Source organism: Oryctolagus cuniculus, chromosome 6 (genome assembly GCF_051225735.1).
Source record: "Oryctolagus cuniculus isolate XC-2025 breed Fujian yellow rabbit chromosome 6, ASM5122573v1, whole genome shotgun sequence".
Classification (NCBI taxonomy): domain Eukaryota; kingdom Metazoa; phylum Chordata; class Mammalia; order Lagomorpha; family Leporidae; genus Oryctolagus; species Oryctolagus cuniculus.
This window is the reverse complement of record NC_142872.1, coordinates 168,063,493-168,080,969: the sequence shown is the minus strand read 5'-3', so window position 1 is coordinate 168,080,969 and position 17,477 is coordinate 168,063,493. Positions and strand designations below refer to the sequence as shown.

Below are 17,477 nucleotides of genomic sequence, written 5' to 3'. Positions count from 1 at the left end.
ATCCCCAGCCCGCAGAAGTGGAGGAAGCAGAAACAGAACCCGACGCCGCAGGGAAGTGACTGAGCCCAGGGGAGCGTGCGGGAGGCGGCGGGAGGGCGGGAGAACCCACGTGGGTTCTTCAAAGAGACTGCGAGGCTGGCAGGACTGCAGCGGCGGGAGGAACGCCCGGTGCTGAGGAGCCAGGACCCAAACCCAGGCTCTCCCAAGAGGGAGCCATTGTAACCACCTGCCAAACGCCTGCCCCGGGCTGCATGGTTTGACACGCGGAAACCCTAAAGATCCACCAAAAATTGTCATAAATTAATGAAGAGGGCCCGGCGCTGTGGCGCAGCAGGTTAAGCCACTGACTGCAGCGCCAGCATCCCATATGGGCGCCGGTTCGAGTCCTGGCTGCTCCATTTCCGATCCAGCTCTCTGCTGTGGCCTGGGAAAGCAGCAGAAGATGCCCCAAGTGCTTGGGCCCTGCACCTGCATGGGGACCAGGACGGAGCTCCAGGTTCCTGGCTTTGGCCTGTCCCAGCCCCAGCTGTTGCGGCCATCTGGGGAGTGAACCCGTGGGTGGAAGACCTCTCTCTCTCTCTCTCTCTCTCTCTCTGTGTGTGTGTGTGTGTGTGTGTGTCTCCTATCTGTAACTCTGCCTTTCAAATAAATAAAATAAATATTTTTAAAAGTGAGTAAATAGGCCGGCACCACGGCTCACTAGGCTAATCCTCCACCTTGCGGCGCCAGCACACCGGGTTCTAGTCCCGGTCGGGGCGCCGGATTCTGTCCCGGTTGCCCCTCTTCCAGGCCAGCCCTCTGCTGTGGCCAGGGAGTGCAGTGGAGGATGGCCCAGGTGCTTGGGCCCTGCACCCCATGGGAGACCAGGAGAAGCACCTGGCTCCTGCCATCGGATCAGCGTGGTGCGCCGGCCGCAGCGGCCATTGGAGGGTGAACCAACGGCAAAGGAAGACCTTTCTCTCTGTCTCTCTCTCTCACTGTCCACTCTGCCTGTAAAAAAAAAAAAGTGAGTAAATAAAAATTGTTATATGGCGCCAGCGCTGTGGCACATGTCCTGGAGGGCACCAGCACCCCAGATGGGCGCCGGCTCACGTCCAGGCCGCCCCACTTCCCACCCAGCTCCCTGCGATGGCCTGGGAGGGCAGCAGAAGGCCCAAGGGTTGCGGCCCCTGCACCCACGTCCGAGACCCGATGGAGCTCCTGGCTGTGGCCTGGGCCGGCCCAGCTCCTGTGGCCATTTGGGGAGTGAACCAGTGGATGAAGATCAGTTTCTTTCTTTCTGTCTTACCCTCTCTCTGTCACTGTGGCTTTCAAATAAAATAGATCGTTTTTAAAAAACTGTTATAACTAAGAAATGAATTCAGCCAAGTGGCAGGACCATCGTGGTCCTCGGCCCTCAGAGTGGAGGCCATGAGGTGGACAGTGCTGTGGCCAAGTCCATGTCCAGTGGGTCCACTCTGTACCTGGCTGCCGACAGAGCTCACACAGCTCCCTGGACCGCGCAGCGAGGGCCCTCCTCCATGAGACAGCGAGCCGGCCGGAGAGAACAGCAGGGGCGGGGTCCCCCCTCAGCGGGAGACACGGGAACCACGTGGGCCAGGCGGGGCCACAGGCAACCAGAGCAGGCTGCCCAAGCAAGGACGCGCGGGGGCCTCTGCCCTGGCCCCGTCACCGCCTACTGCCCAGCGGCTGTTGGGAGCACCCAAAGCAGCCCACCCTCGCCAGGCAGGAACCACAGACCCCTGCTGCACAGCTCCTGTCCCGGGAGAGATGGGAAGGCGGAGGAGGCCCCAGGGCTGTCCACACCCCGGTCCCTGGGGGGAGGGGCTAAGGGCGCTGGCCACAGGGCCCTCCCCAGTGCAGGCGGGCGGAGGGAGGACGGAGGTTCTGGGTCCTGCTCGGCGGGCAGCCACGGGAGCCCCGTGTGGGAGAGGGCTCTGTGAACATTTTCACTCCAGAGAAGGGACATTCAAATGGCAGACGGCCACCCTGACTCGAACAGGACCCCGGGGGCCCCGTAAACGGGAACAGTCCTCACGCACCCCTGAACGGGACATCGCAATCCACAGCAAGAAGGGCTGGGGGCTCCCGGGAGGCGTCCACCCCCCCCCCCAGGCCAGCGCTGCAGAAACAGGCACTCAGACCCCAGCACCGCCGCAGAGCGCAGAGGGACCTGCAGGGACGGCTCCTGGAGGCACAGCCTGCTCCCGCTCCTTATCCCGGCCCCTGGGGGGAGGGCGCACGGGCGGCTGCGCTGCGGCGGCTTCCAATGCCCAGCTGCGGCACACACGCTGGACTGACCCCCACCAGGTCCGCCAAGGAAGCCAGCGGTCGGGGCCAGGCCGGGCGGGGCGGGGCCTGGAGGAGAAGGCCGCCAGCTGGCTGGAGTTTGTGGACAGCCGGGCCGGGTTCCAGCACAGCTGAGCAGGCGAGGAGGATGAGCTAGACACAGGTCCCGGCGTCGGGGGCCGGCAGCGCCCCGGAGGCCGCGGAGCCGGAGCCCCACGCGGAGCGGAGCCCGCCCCTGCCCTGCCCCGCGGGCCGCTCCCTTTCCTGCCACCAGAGGGCAGCAGCCCCGGCCACCGCAGGGGAAGGGACGGCGACCCCGTGGGTGCCGGGACGCGGAGCCGCAGGGAGGGAGCCACTCGCAAGTCTTTGCCGTGACTCGCTGCGCCCAGGCTCTCCTCGCATGCCAGGGAGCCACGCGGGCCCCAGAGCCCGCCCAAGAGCGAGGCCCGCACAGACGGTCAGAAAGTGGCCAAAGGTCACCTCGGCTTGGCGCACCCCAGGAGCGCAAGCCGTATCAGGGTAAAGCACCCCGCACCCAGCACACGCACGAGCACCTCCCCTCTGCCTGGGCCCCCCTAAAACAGACACCTGCTTCCCGCGCCCGCCCACGCCCTGTGCTCTCCTCGGTCCTCGGCTCTGTGGGACAGCTCCCCGGCCGCACTCCTCAGAACTCTCCGAGAGTGGACCCGCAGCAACGGGGGAACCGCGGCTCCCAGCGTGCCACAGGCCTGCTCTGCAAGCACACGTGCACACGCACACACGTGCACCACGGCACACATGTGTGCAGCAGGGCGCGTGCATGCGCATGCATAAACATGCACACACTGGGCACAGACATGCACACACATGCAGGAACACGCACACACCAGAGCGCACACAGGGCACGGACACATGTGTGTGCACACGTGGTACATAGGTACACATGGGCATGAACATACACCAACTGGAGTACACACGTGTGCGTACAGGGCACGTGCATGCGTATGCATAAACACATGCACACACTGAGCACAGACATGCAGGAACACACACACCAGTGCACACACGCATATGTATGCACACGTGTTACGTACGCACGCATGGGCATGAACACACACACCCGCACTGAAGTACACTTGTGTGCACCCAGGGCACACACATGTGGGCACATGCACACACACACCTGGGTACATGTGTGGGCACACACTGCCCGAGTACATGTGTGGGCACACACACACCTGAGTACGTGTGTGGCACATATGCCACATGCCTGAGTACGTGTGTGGCACATATGCACACATGCCTGAGTACAGGTGGGGCACATGCCATACACCTGCGTATATGCGTGGCACACCGTGTCCTTGGCCAGGGCAGCCCCTCCTGCCAGCTGGCCCTCCTGGCGGCTGTGTCCTCACCTGCAGCGGCCGGGGGGCTCTCGCCGGGCACAGGCGCCCTCACTTGCTGACTCGTATTCCTGGGCGGCTGATGCCTCTCTCCGGGCTGCCCTGGGGAGGGGCGAGACAGTCAGGGTGGCCGGGCTGGGAGACCCCCCGCCTGACGACCTCAGGAATCATTTATGGGGCCCCACCGCGTCCTCCTGCAGGCCCTCGGGTGAGGGAGACAGCGGGCGTGCTGCAGCCCCAGGCAGGGGACCCTGCTGGTCAGCCTCACCCACACCCTGCCCCCTGCCCAGCACCTGTGCCACCCCCACCCCAGGTGCCTCCTGCTTCCGTGTGTCCAACTCAGTGCTGTCCTGGGAGGCGTCTGTCCACCTTCTCCTGAGGCCTCTGGGGCAAGGTCTGGGCAGGAGGGGGTGTGCGCCGGGCAGGGCTGGACCAGGCGAACCCGTCCAGCCAGTGTGGCAGAGCTGGCGGCTGGGCAGGACCCTGGGCGTCGCTGTGAGTCAGCACCCAGCCCCGGGCTGGGGAAACGCTCGGGAGGGGGCCTTTGGAGTCTGCCTTCCAGACAGGAAGCCTGGGGGGGGCTGGCCTTGCACCCCCCAGCCCCGGGACCCCCACCCAGGATGGTCGTGGGAGGCCCCTTGCCTGGCCCCCAGCCTCCAGCCATCTGGCATGGCGCAGGAAAGCAGGCTGGGGGCCCTGTCTCCGCTTCCGGCACTGCCGCCAGGCCCTCGCCACAGGCCACCACGCTGGGGCCAGGGCCTTCCTCTCAAGTCCCCCACAAGCTCGAGCCCTGTGGGGCTCCTTGGAGTGTCCACCTGGGCTTGGTCCACACAGGGCTCGGGGCAAGCCAGGCTGGAGCCGCCCATGGCCAGCGGATGGGCTAGGCTGTGGCCAGGGAGAGTCTGAGTGTCCGTGGTCCGTGGGACTAGGACACAGTTTGAGTTTCCCGCGACCAGGGGTGGGGCAGGGGAGCCGGTGGGGCGGGGTGGGGGCCTCGGCGCCGCCCAGGGCAGGCCCGGGCACGGCGTGGCTGCGCACCACCGTCTGGCTGCGAGAGCCGCCTCCACTCTGTCTCCCTCCCAGGCTGGCCTGTGAGGCCTGTGGCCCGAGAACCCCCGGGCCCTGTGTCAGCACGTTAGTCAGCCTTCTCGGCGGGTGAGCCACCGCGCCGCCGAGTCCCCATAAACTTGCTGGCGTGGCCCGGCCCTGCCGAGTGGGGCCCGTGAGGGCCACAGGCAGAGCCAGGGCCCAGAGCCGCCGGGCTGCGGGCACGACCGAGGGGCAAGGCGGGCGCGCGGGGACTACAGGAGCCTGGCACGGGAGCCAGCAGCCCTCTGGGGCCTTCCGCAGGTGCCCGCTGAGCTAGCCGACGGAGGCGCGCGGCCGCCGAGCTGGGGCCCTGGGAGCGGACACCTGGCGGAAGGGCCATGTCTGGCAAACGAGGCCGGGCTCGCAAACCCCGAGCCAGGAGGGCGGGCAGGGCCCAGCGGGCGGCAGGGCGGCAGGGCACAGAGGCCGAGCTCCCGCCCCCTGCCACAGAGGGCCCTCAGGGTGAGACGGGGCTGGCCCCTCCAGGGCACGTGACCAGCATCCAGCTGGCTCCCCAAGGATACCCCAGGGCAGCCGGGCCAGAGCAGCCCCAGGCAGCCGTGAGGCCAGAGCAGGCCGCCGCCCTGGGGTCCGAGTGGGTGCCAGTCCCGGCTGAGCAGATGGAGGGCTGTGGAGCGGGGGGCCCCTTGCCGTCCCTGGGCCCCGAGCTGCTGCGGCTCCACGAGGTCCAGCTGTGCCTGGCCCAGGAGCAGCTGCTGCTGGAGGAGAGGCGGCGGCAGGTGCAGCTGCAGAGCCAGCTGTGGCAGGAGGAGCAGCTGTGGCTGCAGCAGCTGCAGGAGGAGCAGGCCTGGGTGCACATGGAGGGGCTGCAGCTGGCCGTGGCCCTGGAGCAGCTGCGCAGTGCCGGCCTGGAGGTGCTGCAGACCCAGAGCCAGGTAAGGCCTGGCGGGCAGGGGCGCGGGGGGGCTCCAGCGGGGGGCGCCCACGGCTTGTTCACACGCTTGGCAAGGGAGGCTGTGCCCGTCGCAAGGCAGCGCAGACCAAAGCTTGGTGGGTGGAAGACGCCGAGCCGGGGAGCGCGGTGCCCCTTGTGGGGGGCCGGGGGAGGGGGCAGGGCAGGCCGGTCGGAGGCTGTGAGTGCTTCCTGGTCCGCCCGCCCTGCCTGTTTATTGCTGCTCACATGCCCAGGGCTTGGGGTGGCGGAAGCAGTACGCGGCACCTGCACTCATTACCTCATTCCAGGAGGGGCGGCCTCAGACGCCGCTGGGGCTATTTTGGGGAGCTGGGACCTAACCCTGCCCGAGGTGAGGCGCAGTCGCCACCAGACCCTGGGACTCTGGGAGCTCTCTAGGGGCAGGGCTCAAGCCAGGCCCCTGCACGAGGGCTGCGTCTGGGGAGAGCCCAGGGCAGGCCCGAGCGGCAGAGGCCGGGAGCCGCCGCCTGGACAATGCATACGACAAAGCTGGGCTCCTCCGAGCACTGCCCAGGCCCACCCCACCTCGGGGGCTGTCACAGTCAACCCAACTCGGACACCCACTGAGGCCACGTTCCGGGAAGGGGCTCCAGACAAGGTGCCGTGGGGAGATGTCCAGGGGTCTCCCAGGCCAGTGCCTGGTGGCTGTGCCCTGGAGGTCAGAGGCCACACTCACCAGCAGTGGCTCTCGGCTCCGGCCCAGGCAGGAGTGTCCGCCATGTCCCTGGCGCAGCCACGGCCCCTCCCTTCTTACCGTTCATTCTCCTGGAGTGGGAAGGGAAGGCCAGGGAGGGGGTGCTCAGCGTGGCCGAGGTCGGGGCAGGGGGACAGGCCCCCCCATGGCTTCCCAGGGGTGCCCAGCAGCTGGGCAAGGCCTTGGGTAACAGCTCGTCCCCCTCAGCCCCAGAGTTCGCTCCCACACTCTGGGCTTAGCCCACCCCGCTGGCTTCCGGGGTCTGCTGCCCAGTACAGGTCACCCTCTCCAGACCACAGGGGCCACGAGGGCACCAGGCTGACCCAACCCTGGCCCCAGCTCCACGCCCAGCTCCCCCACCACCCCTCCCACCCTGGCCCCAGCTCCACGTCCCCGTTCTCCCCACAGACCCCTCCTACCCTGACCCCAGCTCTCCCCCCAGACCCCTCCTACCCTGACCACAGCTCTCCCCCCCAGACCCCTCCTACCCTGACCCCAGCTCTCCCCCCAGACCCCTCCTACCCTGACCACAGCTCTCCCCTCCCAGACCCCTCCTACCCTGACCCCAGCTCTCCCCCCAGACCCCTCCTACCCTGGCCCCAGCTCTCCCCACCCAGACCCCTCCTACCCTGGCCCCAGCTCTCCCCCCAGACCCCTCCTACCCTGGCCCCAGCTCTCCCCCCCAGACCCCTCCTACCCTGGCCCCAGCTCTCCCCCCCCAGACCCCTCCTACCCTGGCCCCAGCTCTCCCCCCAGACCCCTCCTACCCTGGCCCCAGCTCTCCCCCCAGACCCCTCCTACCCTGGCCCCAGCTCTCCCCCCCAGACCCCTCCTACCCTGGCCCCAGCTCTCCCCCCAGACCCCTCCTACCCTGGCCCCAGCTCTCCCCCCCAGACCCCTCCTACCCTGGCCCCAGCTCTCCCCCCAGACCCCTCCTACCCTGGCCCCAGCTCTCCCCCCCAGACCCCTCCTACCCTGGCCCCAGCTCTCCCCCCAGACCCCTCCTACCCTGGCCCCAGCTCTCCCCCCCAGACCCCTCCTACCCTGGCCCCAGCTCTCCCCCCAGACCCCTCCTACCCTGGCCCCAGCTCTCCCCCCCAGACCCCTCCTACCCTGGCCCCAGCTCTCCCCCCAGACCCCTCCTACCCTGGCCCCAGCTCTCCCCCCCAGACCCCTCCTACCCTGGCCCCAGCTCCTTGTTCCCGCTCTCCCCCCAGACCCCTCCTACCCTGGCCTCACATCTCCCCCCCAGACCCCTCCTACCCTGGCCCCAGCTCTCCCCCCAGACCCCTCCTAAACTGACCCCAGCTCTCCCCTCCCAGACCCCTCCTACTCTGGCCCCAGCTCTCCCCCCCAGACCCCTCCTACCCTGGCCCCAGCTCTCCCCTCCCAGACCCCTCCTACCCTGACCCCAGCTCTCCACACCTAGACCCCTCCTACCCTGGCCCCAGCTCTCCCCCCCAGACCCCTCCTACCCTGGCCCCAGCTCTCCCCTCCCAGACCCCTCCTACCCTGGCCCCACATCTCCCCCCCAGACCCCTCCTACCCTGGCCCCAGCTCTCCCCCCAGACCCCGCCTAACCTGACCCCAGCTCTCCCCTCCCAGACCCCTCCTACTCTGGCCCCAGCTCTCCCCCCCAGACCCCTCCTACCCTGGCCCCAGCTCTCCCCCCCAGACCCCTCCTAACCTGACCCCAGCTCTCCCCTCCCAGACCCCTCCTACTCTGGCCCCAGCTCTCCCCCCCAGACCCCTCCTACCCTGGCCCCAGCTCTCCCCTCCCAGACCTCTCCTACCCTGGCCCCAGCTCTCCCCCCCAGACCCCTCCTACCCTGACCCCAGCTCTCCCCCCCAGACCCCTCCTACCCTGGCCCCAGCTCTCCCCACCTAGACCCCTCTTACCCTGACCCCAGCTCTCCCCACCTAGACCCCTCCTACCCTGACCCCAGCTCTCCCCCCCAGACCTCTCCTACCCTGACCCCAGCTCTCCGCCCCAGACCCCTCCTACCCTGGCCCCAGCTCTCCCCCCCAGAACCCTCCTACCCTGGCCCCAGCTCTCCCCTCCCAGACCCCTCCTACCCTGACCCCAGCTCTCCACACCTAGACCCCTCCTACCCTGACCCCAACTCTCCCCCCCCAGACCCCTCCTACCCTGGCCCCAGCTCTCCCCCCTAGACCCCTCCTACCCTGGCCCCAGCTCTCCCCTCCCAGACCCCTCCTACCCTGGCCCCAGCTCTCCCCACCAGACCCCTCCTACCCTGACCCCAGCTCTCCCCTCCCAGACCTCTCCTACCCTGACCCCAGCTCTCCCCCCAGACCCCTCCTACCCTGACCCCAGCTCTCCCCTCCCAGACCCCTCCTACCCTGACTCCACATCTCCCCCCGAGACCCCTCCTACCCTGGCCCCAGCTCTCCCCCCCCAGAACCCTCCTACCCTGATCCCAGCTCTCCCCCCAGACCCCTCCTACCCTGACTCCAGCTCTCCCCCCCAGACCCCTCCTACCCTGGCCCCAGCTCTCCCCCCCCAGACCCCTCCTACCCTGGCCCCAGCTCTCCCCTCCCAGACCCCTCCTACCCTGACCCCAGCTCTCCACACCTAGACCCCTCCTACCCTGACCCCAACTCTCCCCCCCCAGACCCCTCCTACCCTGGCCCCAGCTCTCCCCCCCAGACCCCTCCTACCCTGACCCCAGCTCTCCCCACCTAGACCCCTCCTACCCTGGCCCCACATCTCCCCCCCAGGCCCCTCCCACATTGGCCCCAGCTCTCCCCCCAGACTCCTCCCACACTGGCTCCAGCACCACTCCCGAGCTCCTCCCCCCACCCCTCCCACCCAGGCTCCAGCGCCAGGCCTCAGCTCCCCCGCCCCACTCCAGAGCCCTACATGAGGAACCCCCTGCAGCACCACTGCCCAGTACTGGTCTGGCCCAGCCTGGGTACCTGTGGTGTTTGCTCTGGGGAAGGAACCCGTGAGACTGGAGATGACCCTGAAAGCAGACTTGGGGAGGTCAGGGACCCTAAGTTCTGCGGCTGGTGGGGCGTGTGCGGACAGGAGGTCAAGAGGTGGCTCAATCCTGGCAGAAGGGTTCAGGCAGGTGGTGGACAGGAGGACAGGTGGACAGGAGGCTGGGGCCTGGAGCAGCCGAGGGCTCCCGCGCCAGCTGGGGGTGGGTGTCTGTGTGGGGGGCTCCGCGTGTGTGCAGGGGTCCCAGGCGGGGGTCGGGGCTTGGATACAGGAAGGTCGCGCCCCTACGTGAGGCCTTCCAGGGATCTCCGTGGTGTCGAGTGGGCGTGTCAGCGTGCACCTGGCTACCTGGGGCTTGGCGCGGGGGATGGGGATGGGTGTGAGGTCATCGGAACCCACAGTCACGCGGGTCGCGGCACCAATGTGCAGGGGTCGGCGTCGCCCCCCCCTTGTGCCACGTCCTGCGTGCCTGTGGGGAGCGTGGGGCGGACTGCGCGGGGCCGAGGCGCGGGATCGGGCAGGACGAGGAACGGCCCGGGACTGCGAGCGCAGGGTCTCAGCCACCTGTGCGCGACAGCGGTGGCGTCTGGGTCGGTGCGCGTCACTGCGGGAGGCCGAGGCGTGCGGTGACCCCGGTGCTCGGGGAGCCCTCGGGCCTGGCGCCGCCCCGCGGCCTCACCTGTCTCACCTGCCCCCACAAAGCGCCTCTGCGGCCGCAGGCTCCGCCCCCCGACTCGGGCTGGGCGTTCCCTAGCGACCGAGCCGGAACTTCCGAGTCACCCCGACTTCCGGGGCGAGGGTCAGGGGTCAGTGATAGGGACTTTGAGCCCTCAGTTAAGAAATGGTCCCCGTGGGCGTGGGGTCCTTGAAGTAGGGGCGGCGGGGGTCCCCGGGCGCGCGGCTCCGGGACGCGGCCGGGGCGGGGTTGGGGGTCGTGGACGCGGGCCTGGGGCGGGGCCGGGGGCGCGGGCCGGGGCGGGCGTCGGGCGCAGGAATGCGGGCGCGTCGCGGGTGGGGCCGCCCCGCCCCCAGGTGCTGCCCGGGCAGGCAGGAGGCAGGAGCGGCGGGCGGGGCGGGGGCGGGCGCGTGAATCAGGCCGGGCGGGCCGCGCAGGGAGTGGCTGCCGGACCGACCGGACCGCGAGGCCGCTGGGCGGCGGTCGGCTCCTGCTGCCCCTGTGCCGAGACCCCGCACACCTGGCCAGGTAGGGCCCCCTCCCTCGGCTCGGGCGGGGCGGGGCGGGAGGCCGGAGCCCCCCGGCGCTGCCTCACCTGAGCCCCTGCCGAGAGACTCGGGGCGGGGAGGGGCCGGTGGCCCGCGCCCGCGTGCGCGGGGAGAGGGGCCGGCGGCGCGCGGGCTGCGGGGCGGGGGCGGCCGCGGCCTCTCGCGCCCTCACACGCCGGCCCAGGAAGCGCAGAGTGGGAAGGGGTGGGGGTCGGCACGGGGCCTGCCCGCGCCCGCCCTGTGGCCCAGCTGGAGTCCAGGGAGGGTGCAGGCTGCTCGGCACACGGCGCGTGGGCCGCAACGAGAGCACTGGCCCCGGATCCCCTGATTAGCGTGGGTGGACACCTGGCCTGGGCCACCACCTCCAGTCCTGGGGTGCGCTCGCCTACTTCCGGCCTGAGTCCCGGCCGCCCGACCCCACCTCCCGGCAGCTGACGCGTCCACGTCCTCCTGCCCTCCCAGGGTACTGCGGCAGGGGTCACCCCGCTTTGTGGAAGAGCTGGGGCGCCTTCCTGTAGGATCCTCCTTCCGGTGGCTTGGCGCACTTCCTGCCCAGATGGGGAGGATCCGGGTCCTTCAAGTCCACAGTTAGGGCCCTGGGGAGGATCCGGGTCCTTCAAGTCCACAGTTAGGGCCCTGGGGAGGATCCGGGTCCTTCAAGTCCACAGTTAGGGCCCTGGGGAGGATCCGGGTCCTTCAAGTCCACGCTGAGGGCCCTGGAGACTGCATGGCCTCGGGTCAGAGGGCAGCGGCCAGGGGCACTCCCGCTGAGTCAGTGGTCTGGCGTCGTTGCCCCTCCCTCCTTCAGTGCAGGCAGCTGGCAGTCAAATGCAGGGCTGCCTGGTGCTGGCTGGGCAGTGGCCATGGCCAGCCCCCGGCCCAGGGAGGGGAGCAGGTGCAGTCACTGGGCCTGGTCAGCAGCCCACATGGGGACACTCGACCACGGTGACCCCGCACAGCCTCACAGCTGTGTGGTTCTGTGGGACAAAAGTGTCTCCCCCAGTCCCGAGTGGTCAGACACTGCCCTGCCAGATACAGCGAGGCCCAGGGACAGTCAGACACCCTGGGACCCCCCTCCCCGCATCCGCCTCATGCTTCTGCCACAGCCGGGACCCTGCCTCACCCTTGTCCCAAGGGCACCCCCAGGCAAAGCCAGGACAGCTTTCCTGGGTATCTGGGCCAGGTAGCCTCCGGGGCTGGCGGACTCCAGGGTACACAGGAGCACCCCCCGCACCCATCGCCACACCGTGCCCAGCAGTCGGGGATGCCGGGCAGGACAGCGGGCAGCATGGTGCCCAGTCCTGAGCCTGCCGTTCCCAGGCAAGTGCGTGCCTGCGGCTCCAGTGCCGTCTGGCCAGCCAGCGCCCGCCCCGGCCACATGGCCCGGGCACCCTGAGCAGAGCCCGGTCCCCAGCCAGGACCAGTAGTCTAGCACCTGTCTGGGCAGATCAGGGTCCCCGCCTGTGCCCCGCACCTGAGGGGATGGGGGTGCAGTCCCTGGGCCAGCAGTGTGTCTGGGCAGTCAGATGAAGATCAGCCCGGAAGTCCACCACAGGGCCCCACCCAGGACTTCCCAGCGCCCACTGGGGGGCAGGCTGGGCGGGGGGCATGGCAGTGCAGGCCTCAGGACGGGCACCAAGGCCACGGCCAAAGGCTCCGGCTTCCTCCTGAGTGGAGCCGGGTGGTGACCGGGGTTGAGAGTGCCTGCTGCCACAGGGCCTGGCCACGCCTGGTGGGGACAGGGCTGCGGCCAGGGCAGCTCGTTCATGGGTGTGGGAAGGGCCAGTGCCATAGGAGAGAGCAGCAACAGAGGTTAGTGGTGGGTGGGGACAGCGGCTAGCGGTCAGGGCACGGAGGGCTGGGAGGTCAGCGCGAAGCCCTGAGGATGAGGGGGAAGCGTGGCCAGGGGCTGTGGGAAGGAATTAAGGTTGTCATTCCTGGCTGAAGGCCGTCCCAGCCCTGTGTGTCACATCAGTCCCGGGAAGTGCTGCCCAGCACGGGTGGCAGCCAGGGGCGCGGTGGCCTGCCCAGGGTCCAGGGCAGGTGCTGGGCAGAGACACAGTGGCCTGCTCAGGGCGCCCACAGCCCGGGCAGCACGCGTGAACGTGCTGTCTTAGAAGGAAAACGAATATGGTGACGGCGACTCTGGCCTGGCTTCTAATTTTGTCTTTGAACCACAGTCATGAAATAGTTAAGTCCATACAGAGCGAGGGGCCCCAGCCTGGGCCGGGGTGCTGGTGGGAGCAGAGGAGAGGGGCTGGGGTGCCTGTGCCCAGCACAGCCGTGAACCTGACTCAGCCCCCCACCCCAGGCCTGGGCTGGCAGCCCCTCCCCCAACCTATGCCACGTGGGAGGGGTGGGGGTGGGCCCTGCGCCCCTGCCCCTCCTAACGTGTGTCCCTGCCCTTCCAGGCCCCTGGCCCCAACATGGCGCGTCGCTCGCAGAGCTCCTCGCAGGGGGATAACCCGCTGGCGCCCGGGTACCTGCCTCCCCATTACAAGGAGTACTACCGCCTGGCAGTGGACGCGCTGGCCGAGGGCGGGCCAGAGGCCTACAGCCGCTTCCTGGCGTCCGAGGGGGCCCCCGACTTCCTGTGCCCCGAGGAGCTGGAGCACGTGAGCCGTCACCTGCGGCCCCCCCAGCACGCTGCCCGGGAGCCCCCCGAGGGCACCCCTCCGGATGTGGACATGGACGGCTCCTCAGGCACCTACTGGCCTGTGAACTCGGACCAGGCTGTGCCCGAGCTCGACCTGGGCTGGCCCCTAACCTTCGGCTTCCAGGGCACCGAGGTGACCACGCTGGTGCAGCCGCCACCGCCGGACAGCCCCAGCATCAAGGATGAGGCCCGCAGGATGATCCGCTCCGCCCAGCAGGTGCCGGTGGGGGCGCCGGGCCGTGGGGGAGGGCGGATGTGGCCGTAGCCTGAAGCGGGAGGCGGCGGGCAGTGAGGGCAAAGTGCACGCGTGACCACATGGAGGCGGGCTGAGGCCAGACCGGCTGCCCCTGCCGCGCCCCCGAAAGGGTTGGTCACTGCCAGCCGCTCACGGCTCAGGCTGGTTCTGGGACGGCCGCCCTGCTCCCATCTGGGCCTTAGGCCTTGGGGCTGGCAGGACTGCAGGCCCAGGGGCGCGGGCCCCTCTCCTGGGGTGACCCCGCCCCCAGAGTACGAGCGGCGCTGGGCCCTGCCGCACCCCCGCAGGTGGTGGCCGTGGTGATGGACATGTTCACCGACGTGGACCTGCTGGCTGAGGTGCTGGAGGCCGCGGCGCGCCGCGTGCCCGTCTACATCCTGCTGGACGAGATGAACGCACACCACTTCCTGGACATGGCAGACAAGTGCCGGGTCAACCTGCACCACGTGGACGTGAGTGACGCGGGGGGGCGTCCCGTGGGGATGCGAGTGGCGGCGTGGGGGGGCCGCCCCGCCTGGAAAAGCCCCTGCGACCCCCGGGGCTCCCCTTCTCCGCTGCAGTTCCTGCGCGTGCGCACAGTGGCAGGCCCCACCTACTACTGCCGCACCGGGAAGTCCTTCAAAGGCCACGTGAAGGAGAAGTTCCTGCTGGTGGACTGCGCCGTGGTGATGAGCGGCAGCTACAGGTGCGCACGCGCGGCCCCCTGCCGCAGCCCCTCCCCACGCCCCGGCCCCGGCCCCGGCCCGGCCCGGCCTCCTCTGACCGCGGCCTTGGCCCTCCCACAGCTTCATGTGGTCCTTCGAGAAGATCCACCGCAGCCTGGCGCACGTGTTCCAGGGCGAGCTGGTCTCCAGCTTCGACGAGGAGTTCCGCATCCTCTTCGCGCAGTCGGAGCCGCTGGTGCCCTCGGCCGGGGCCCTGGCCCGCATGGACGCCTACGCCCTGGCCCCCTATGCTGGGGCCGGGCCGCTCATGGGGGTCCCTGGAGTCGGAGCACCGACCCCCTTCTCCTTCCCCAAGCGCGCGCACCTCCTGTTCCCGCCGCCCCGGGAGGAGGGCCTGGGCTTCCCCTCCTTCCTGGACCCCGACCGGCATTTCCTGTCGCCCTTCCGCCGCGAGGAGCCGCTGAGGATGCCCGGGGGCGCGCTGGAGCCGCACTCGGGCCTGCGGCCGGGCGCCGAGCTGGGGGGCGCGCGGGGCTTCTTCCAGGCGCGGCACCTGGAGGTGGACGCCTTCAAGCGGCACAGCTTCGCGGCGGCTGACGGCGCGGGCGCCGTGGAGAACTTCGCGGCGGCGCGGCAGGTGTCGCGGCACACGTTCCTCAGCCACGGCGACGACTTCCGCTTCCAGACCAGCCACTTCCACCGCGACCAGCTCTACCAGCAGCACTACCAGTGGGACCCGCAGTGCGCGCCCACGCGCCCGCAGGGCCTGTTCGAGAAGCTGCGCGCTGGCCGCCCGGGCTTCCCCGACCACGAGGACCTGGCCCTGGGCGCGGGGCCGCGCTTCCCGGAGCTCGGCCCGGACGGGCACCAGCGGCTGGAGTACGTGCCGTCCAGCGCCTCGCGAGAAGTGCGCCATGGCTCCGACCCCGCCTTCGGGCCGGGGCCCCGCGGCCTGGAACCCGGCGGGGCACCGCGCCCCAATCTGAGCCAGCGCTTCCCGTGCCAGTCCGCTGCGAAGCAGGGCCTGGACGCCAGCACCGAGCCGGAGCCGGAGCGCAGGGGCGGGCACGAGGGACGCGCCGGGCTGCGGCACTGGCGCCTGGCGTCCTACCTGAGCGGCTGCCACAGTGACAGCGCCGGCGACGAGGGCCTGCCCACGCCCATGGACGCTGAGGACTACGACGACGACGTGCTGGCGCCCGGCGGCCGAGACCCGCTCCCGGCGGCCTTCCGCGTCCCTGCAGCCTTGGCGCCCAGGGGCCTGGCGCCAGGTTCTGGCGGCGGCGGGGGCGGCGGCGGCGGGGACAGTTCCGAGCACGAGGGCGCCGAGGAGGTGGCCCCGGCCACGCAGGACTCCTTCCGCTCCCGCCTCAACCCGCTCATCCAGCGCAGCTCGAGGCTGCGGTCCTCGCTGATCTTTGCGTCGCAGGCCGAGGGCGCAGGGGGCACCGCCGCGGCCACCACGGAGAAAGTGCAGGTGATGCACAAGGAGCAGACGGTCAGCGAGACCGTGGGGCCTGGCGGCGAGGCCGTGCGCTCCGCCGCCTCTGCCAAGGTCGCCGAGCTGCTGGAGAAGTACAAGGGCCCGGCGCGCGACGCTGGCGGCGCTGTCACCGTGGCCAGCCACAGCAAGGCTGTCGTGTCCCAGGCGTGGCGGGAAGAGGTGGCTGGGGGCGAGCGCCGCAGCCTTGAGAGCTGTCTGCTTGACCTGCGCGACTCGTTCGCCCAGCGGCTGCACCAGGAGTCCGAGCGGCAACCGGGCTCCGCAGCGGTCACGGCTACTCAGCTGCTGGACACGCTGGGCCGCGGCGGCGCAGACCGCCTGCCCTCCCGCTTCCTCTCTGCCCACGGCCGCTCCACCTCCCCGCAGGGGCGTGGCAGCCCCCCACCAGAGGGGCCAGGTGCACACCAGGCCCCCCATCCTGAGCAGAAAGGGAGCCCCACCGCCGCCTACCCGGAGCGGAAGGGCAGCCCCACCGCCGCCTACCCGGAGCGGAAGGGCAGCCCCGTGCCCCCGGTGCCTGAGCGCAGGGCCAGCCCCGTGCCCCCGGTGCCTGAGCGCAGGGGCAGCCTCACCCTCAGCTTCTCTGGGGACGCTCCAAAGGTGGGGCCCCTGGAAGAGGCTGCGGGCGGCCCCATGGAAGTCCTGCGCAAGGGCTCCCTGCGCCTCAGGCAGCTGCTGAGCCCCAAGGGCGAGCGGCGGGCCGAGGACGAGGGCGGCTCCCCGGCGCCGGCGCCGCAAGAGAACGGGCAGCCCGAGAGCCCCCGGCGGCCGTCCCTGGGCCGGGGTGACAGCACAGAGGCTGCTGCGGGCGACGAGAAGGGCCCGCGGGCGCGCCTGGCCTCGGCCACGGCCAACGCCTTGTACAGCAGCAACCTGCGGGACGACACCAAGGCCATCCTGGAGCAGATCAGCGCCCACGGCCAGAAGCACCGTGGAGCCCCGGCCCCGGGCCCAGGCGCGGCCCACAGCAGCCCTGAGCTCGGCCGCCGCCCGACCGCCGGCGGCCTGGCCCCCGACATGTCCGACAAGGACAAGTGCTCGGCCATCTTCCGCTCGGACAGCCTGGGCGCGCAGGGCCGGCTGAGCCGCACGCTGCCCGCCAGCGCGGAGGAGCGCGACCGGCTCCTGCGGCGCATGGAGAGCATGCGCAAGGAGAAGCGGGTGTACAGCCGCTTCGAGGTGTTCTGCAAGAGGGAGGAGGCGGGCGGCCCGGGGCCCGCGCAGGGCCCGGCGGAGGACGACGCCAGGGACAGCAAGGTGGGCAAGTTCATGCCCAAGATCCTGGGCACGCTCAAAGGCAAGAAGTGAGCTCGCGGCCCTGCGGCGCGGCCGGGGTGCAGGGAGCGCCCTGTCCTCAAGCCGGTGCCCGCCTGGCGCTCGGTGGGTGGCCTCTCCGCCGGGGGCTGGGGACCCCGCACTGCCTGGTGCCTTTCCCCCTGCAGCGTCTCTCCTGGGGCTCGTCCCTCCCGGGCCTCCGTCCTCAGGGACCCCTCCGTACCTCAGTCCCCCTCTCCACAGGGCTTGTGTTCTCAGGGCTCCCCTCACTGCCCCCGGCTCTGTGCCCCCTCGCTGCCACGGCCCAGCCTCGGGCCTCTTCCGTTGATTCCGTTGGCTCCCCGGTCCCCTCACTGCCTCCAGCGTCTTTCTGGGTGGCCCGGCCTCTTGCTGCGACAAAGGCTGCCCCTTGTGTGATGGGTGCTGGGTGGGGTGGGCCACTGGGAAAAGAGGTGCTGGAGACCCTCAAGGGGCTGCCCACGGTGCCGGCAAAAGGAGCAGGCGCACTGGGCGTTGCGGCGCAATAAAACGTGATCTGGACAGACAA

The 17,477-nt window shown here is 70.1% G+C and overlaps 2 protein-coding genes across 19 annotated transcripts in view; one reads left to right on the top strand and one right to left on the bottom strand.

Moving 5' to 3' along the window:
• Window positions 1–10,140, bottom strand: part of IQANK1 (IQ motif and ankyrin repeat containing 1) — a 20,224-nt gene extending 10,084 nt beyond the window's left edge. For 13 of the 16 annotated variants that reach the window (XM_089336528.1, XM_089336523.1, XM_089336530.1 and 10 more), the window contains exons 1-3: window positions 10,030–10,140; window positions 6,371–6,459; window positions 3,684–3,773 (exon numbers count right to left, since the gene is read on the bottom strand). In XM_089336528.1, coding sequence (XP_089192654.1) covers window positions 3,684–3,773; window positions 6,371–6,455 — 175 coding nt within the window. In that variant the 5' untranslated portion in view covers window positions 6,456–6,459; window positions 10,030–10,140. Of the gene's footprint in view, window positions 1–3,683; window positions 3,774–3,964; window positions 4,089–6,370; window positions 6,460–10,029 lie in introns of those variants that run through there. The other 3 variants (XM_089336524.1, XM_089336532.1, XM_089336533.1) reach the window with 3 other exon arrangements.
• On the top strand, window positions 4,966–17,477 carry SACK1H (scaffolding CK1 anchoring protein H). 3 transcript variants are annotated; one of them, XM_051830397.3, is made up of 5 exons: window positions 4,966–5,656; window positions 12,986–13,447; window positions 13,774–13,938; window positions 14,047–14,171; window positions 14,272–17,099. In XM_051830397.3, exons 1-5 carry the CDS (start codon window positions 5,099–5,101, stop codon window positions 16,961–16,963), a joined length of 4,002 nt encoding a protein of 1,333 aa, XP_051686357.3. In that variant the 5' UTR covers window positions 4,966–5,098; the 3' UTR covers window positions 16,964–17,099. The 3 variants fall into 3 exon arrangements, with proteins under 3 accessions (XP_051686357.3, XP_051686359.3, XP_051686358.3); XM_051830399.3 differs by lacking the exon at window positions 4,966–5,656 and adding an exon at window positions 10,418–10,554 and having other exon boundaries at window positions 14,272–17,477; XM_051830398.3 differs by lacking the exon at window positions 4,966–5,656 and adding an exon at window positions 11,969–12,764.

Coding starts and splice junctions, on each gene's coding strand:
- SACK1H (XM_051830397.3), top strand. CDS start 5,099: ATGTCTGGCAAACGAGGCCGGGCTCGCAAACCCCGAGCCAGGAGGGCG. Junction 5,657..12,985: donor TGCTGCAGACCCAGAGCCAG/GTAAGGCCTGGC, acceptor CTGCCCTTCCAG/GCCCCTGGCCCCAACATGGC. Junction 13,939..14,046: donor TCAACCTGCACCACGTGGAC/GTGAGTGACGCG, acceptor TCTCCGCTGCAG/TTCCTGCGCGTGCGCACAGT.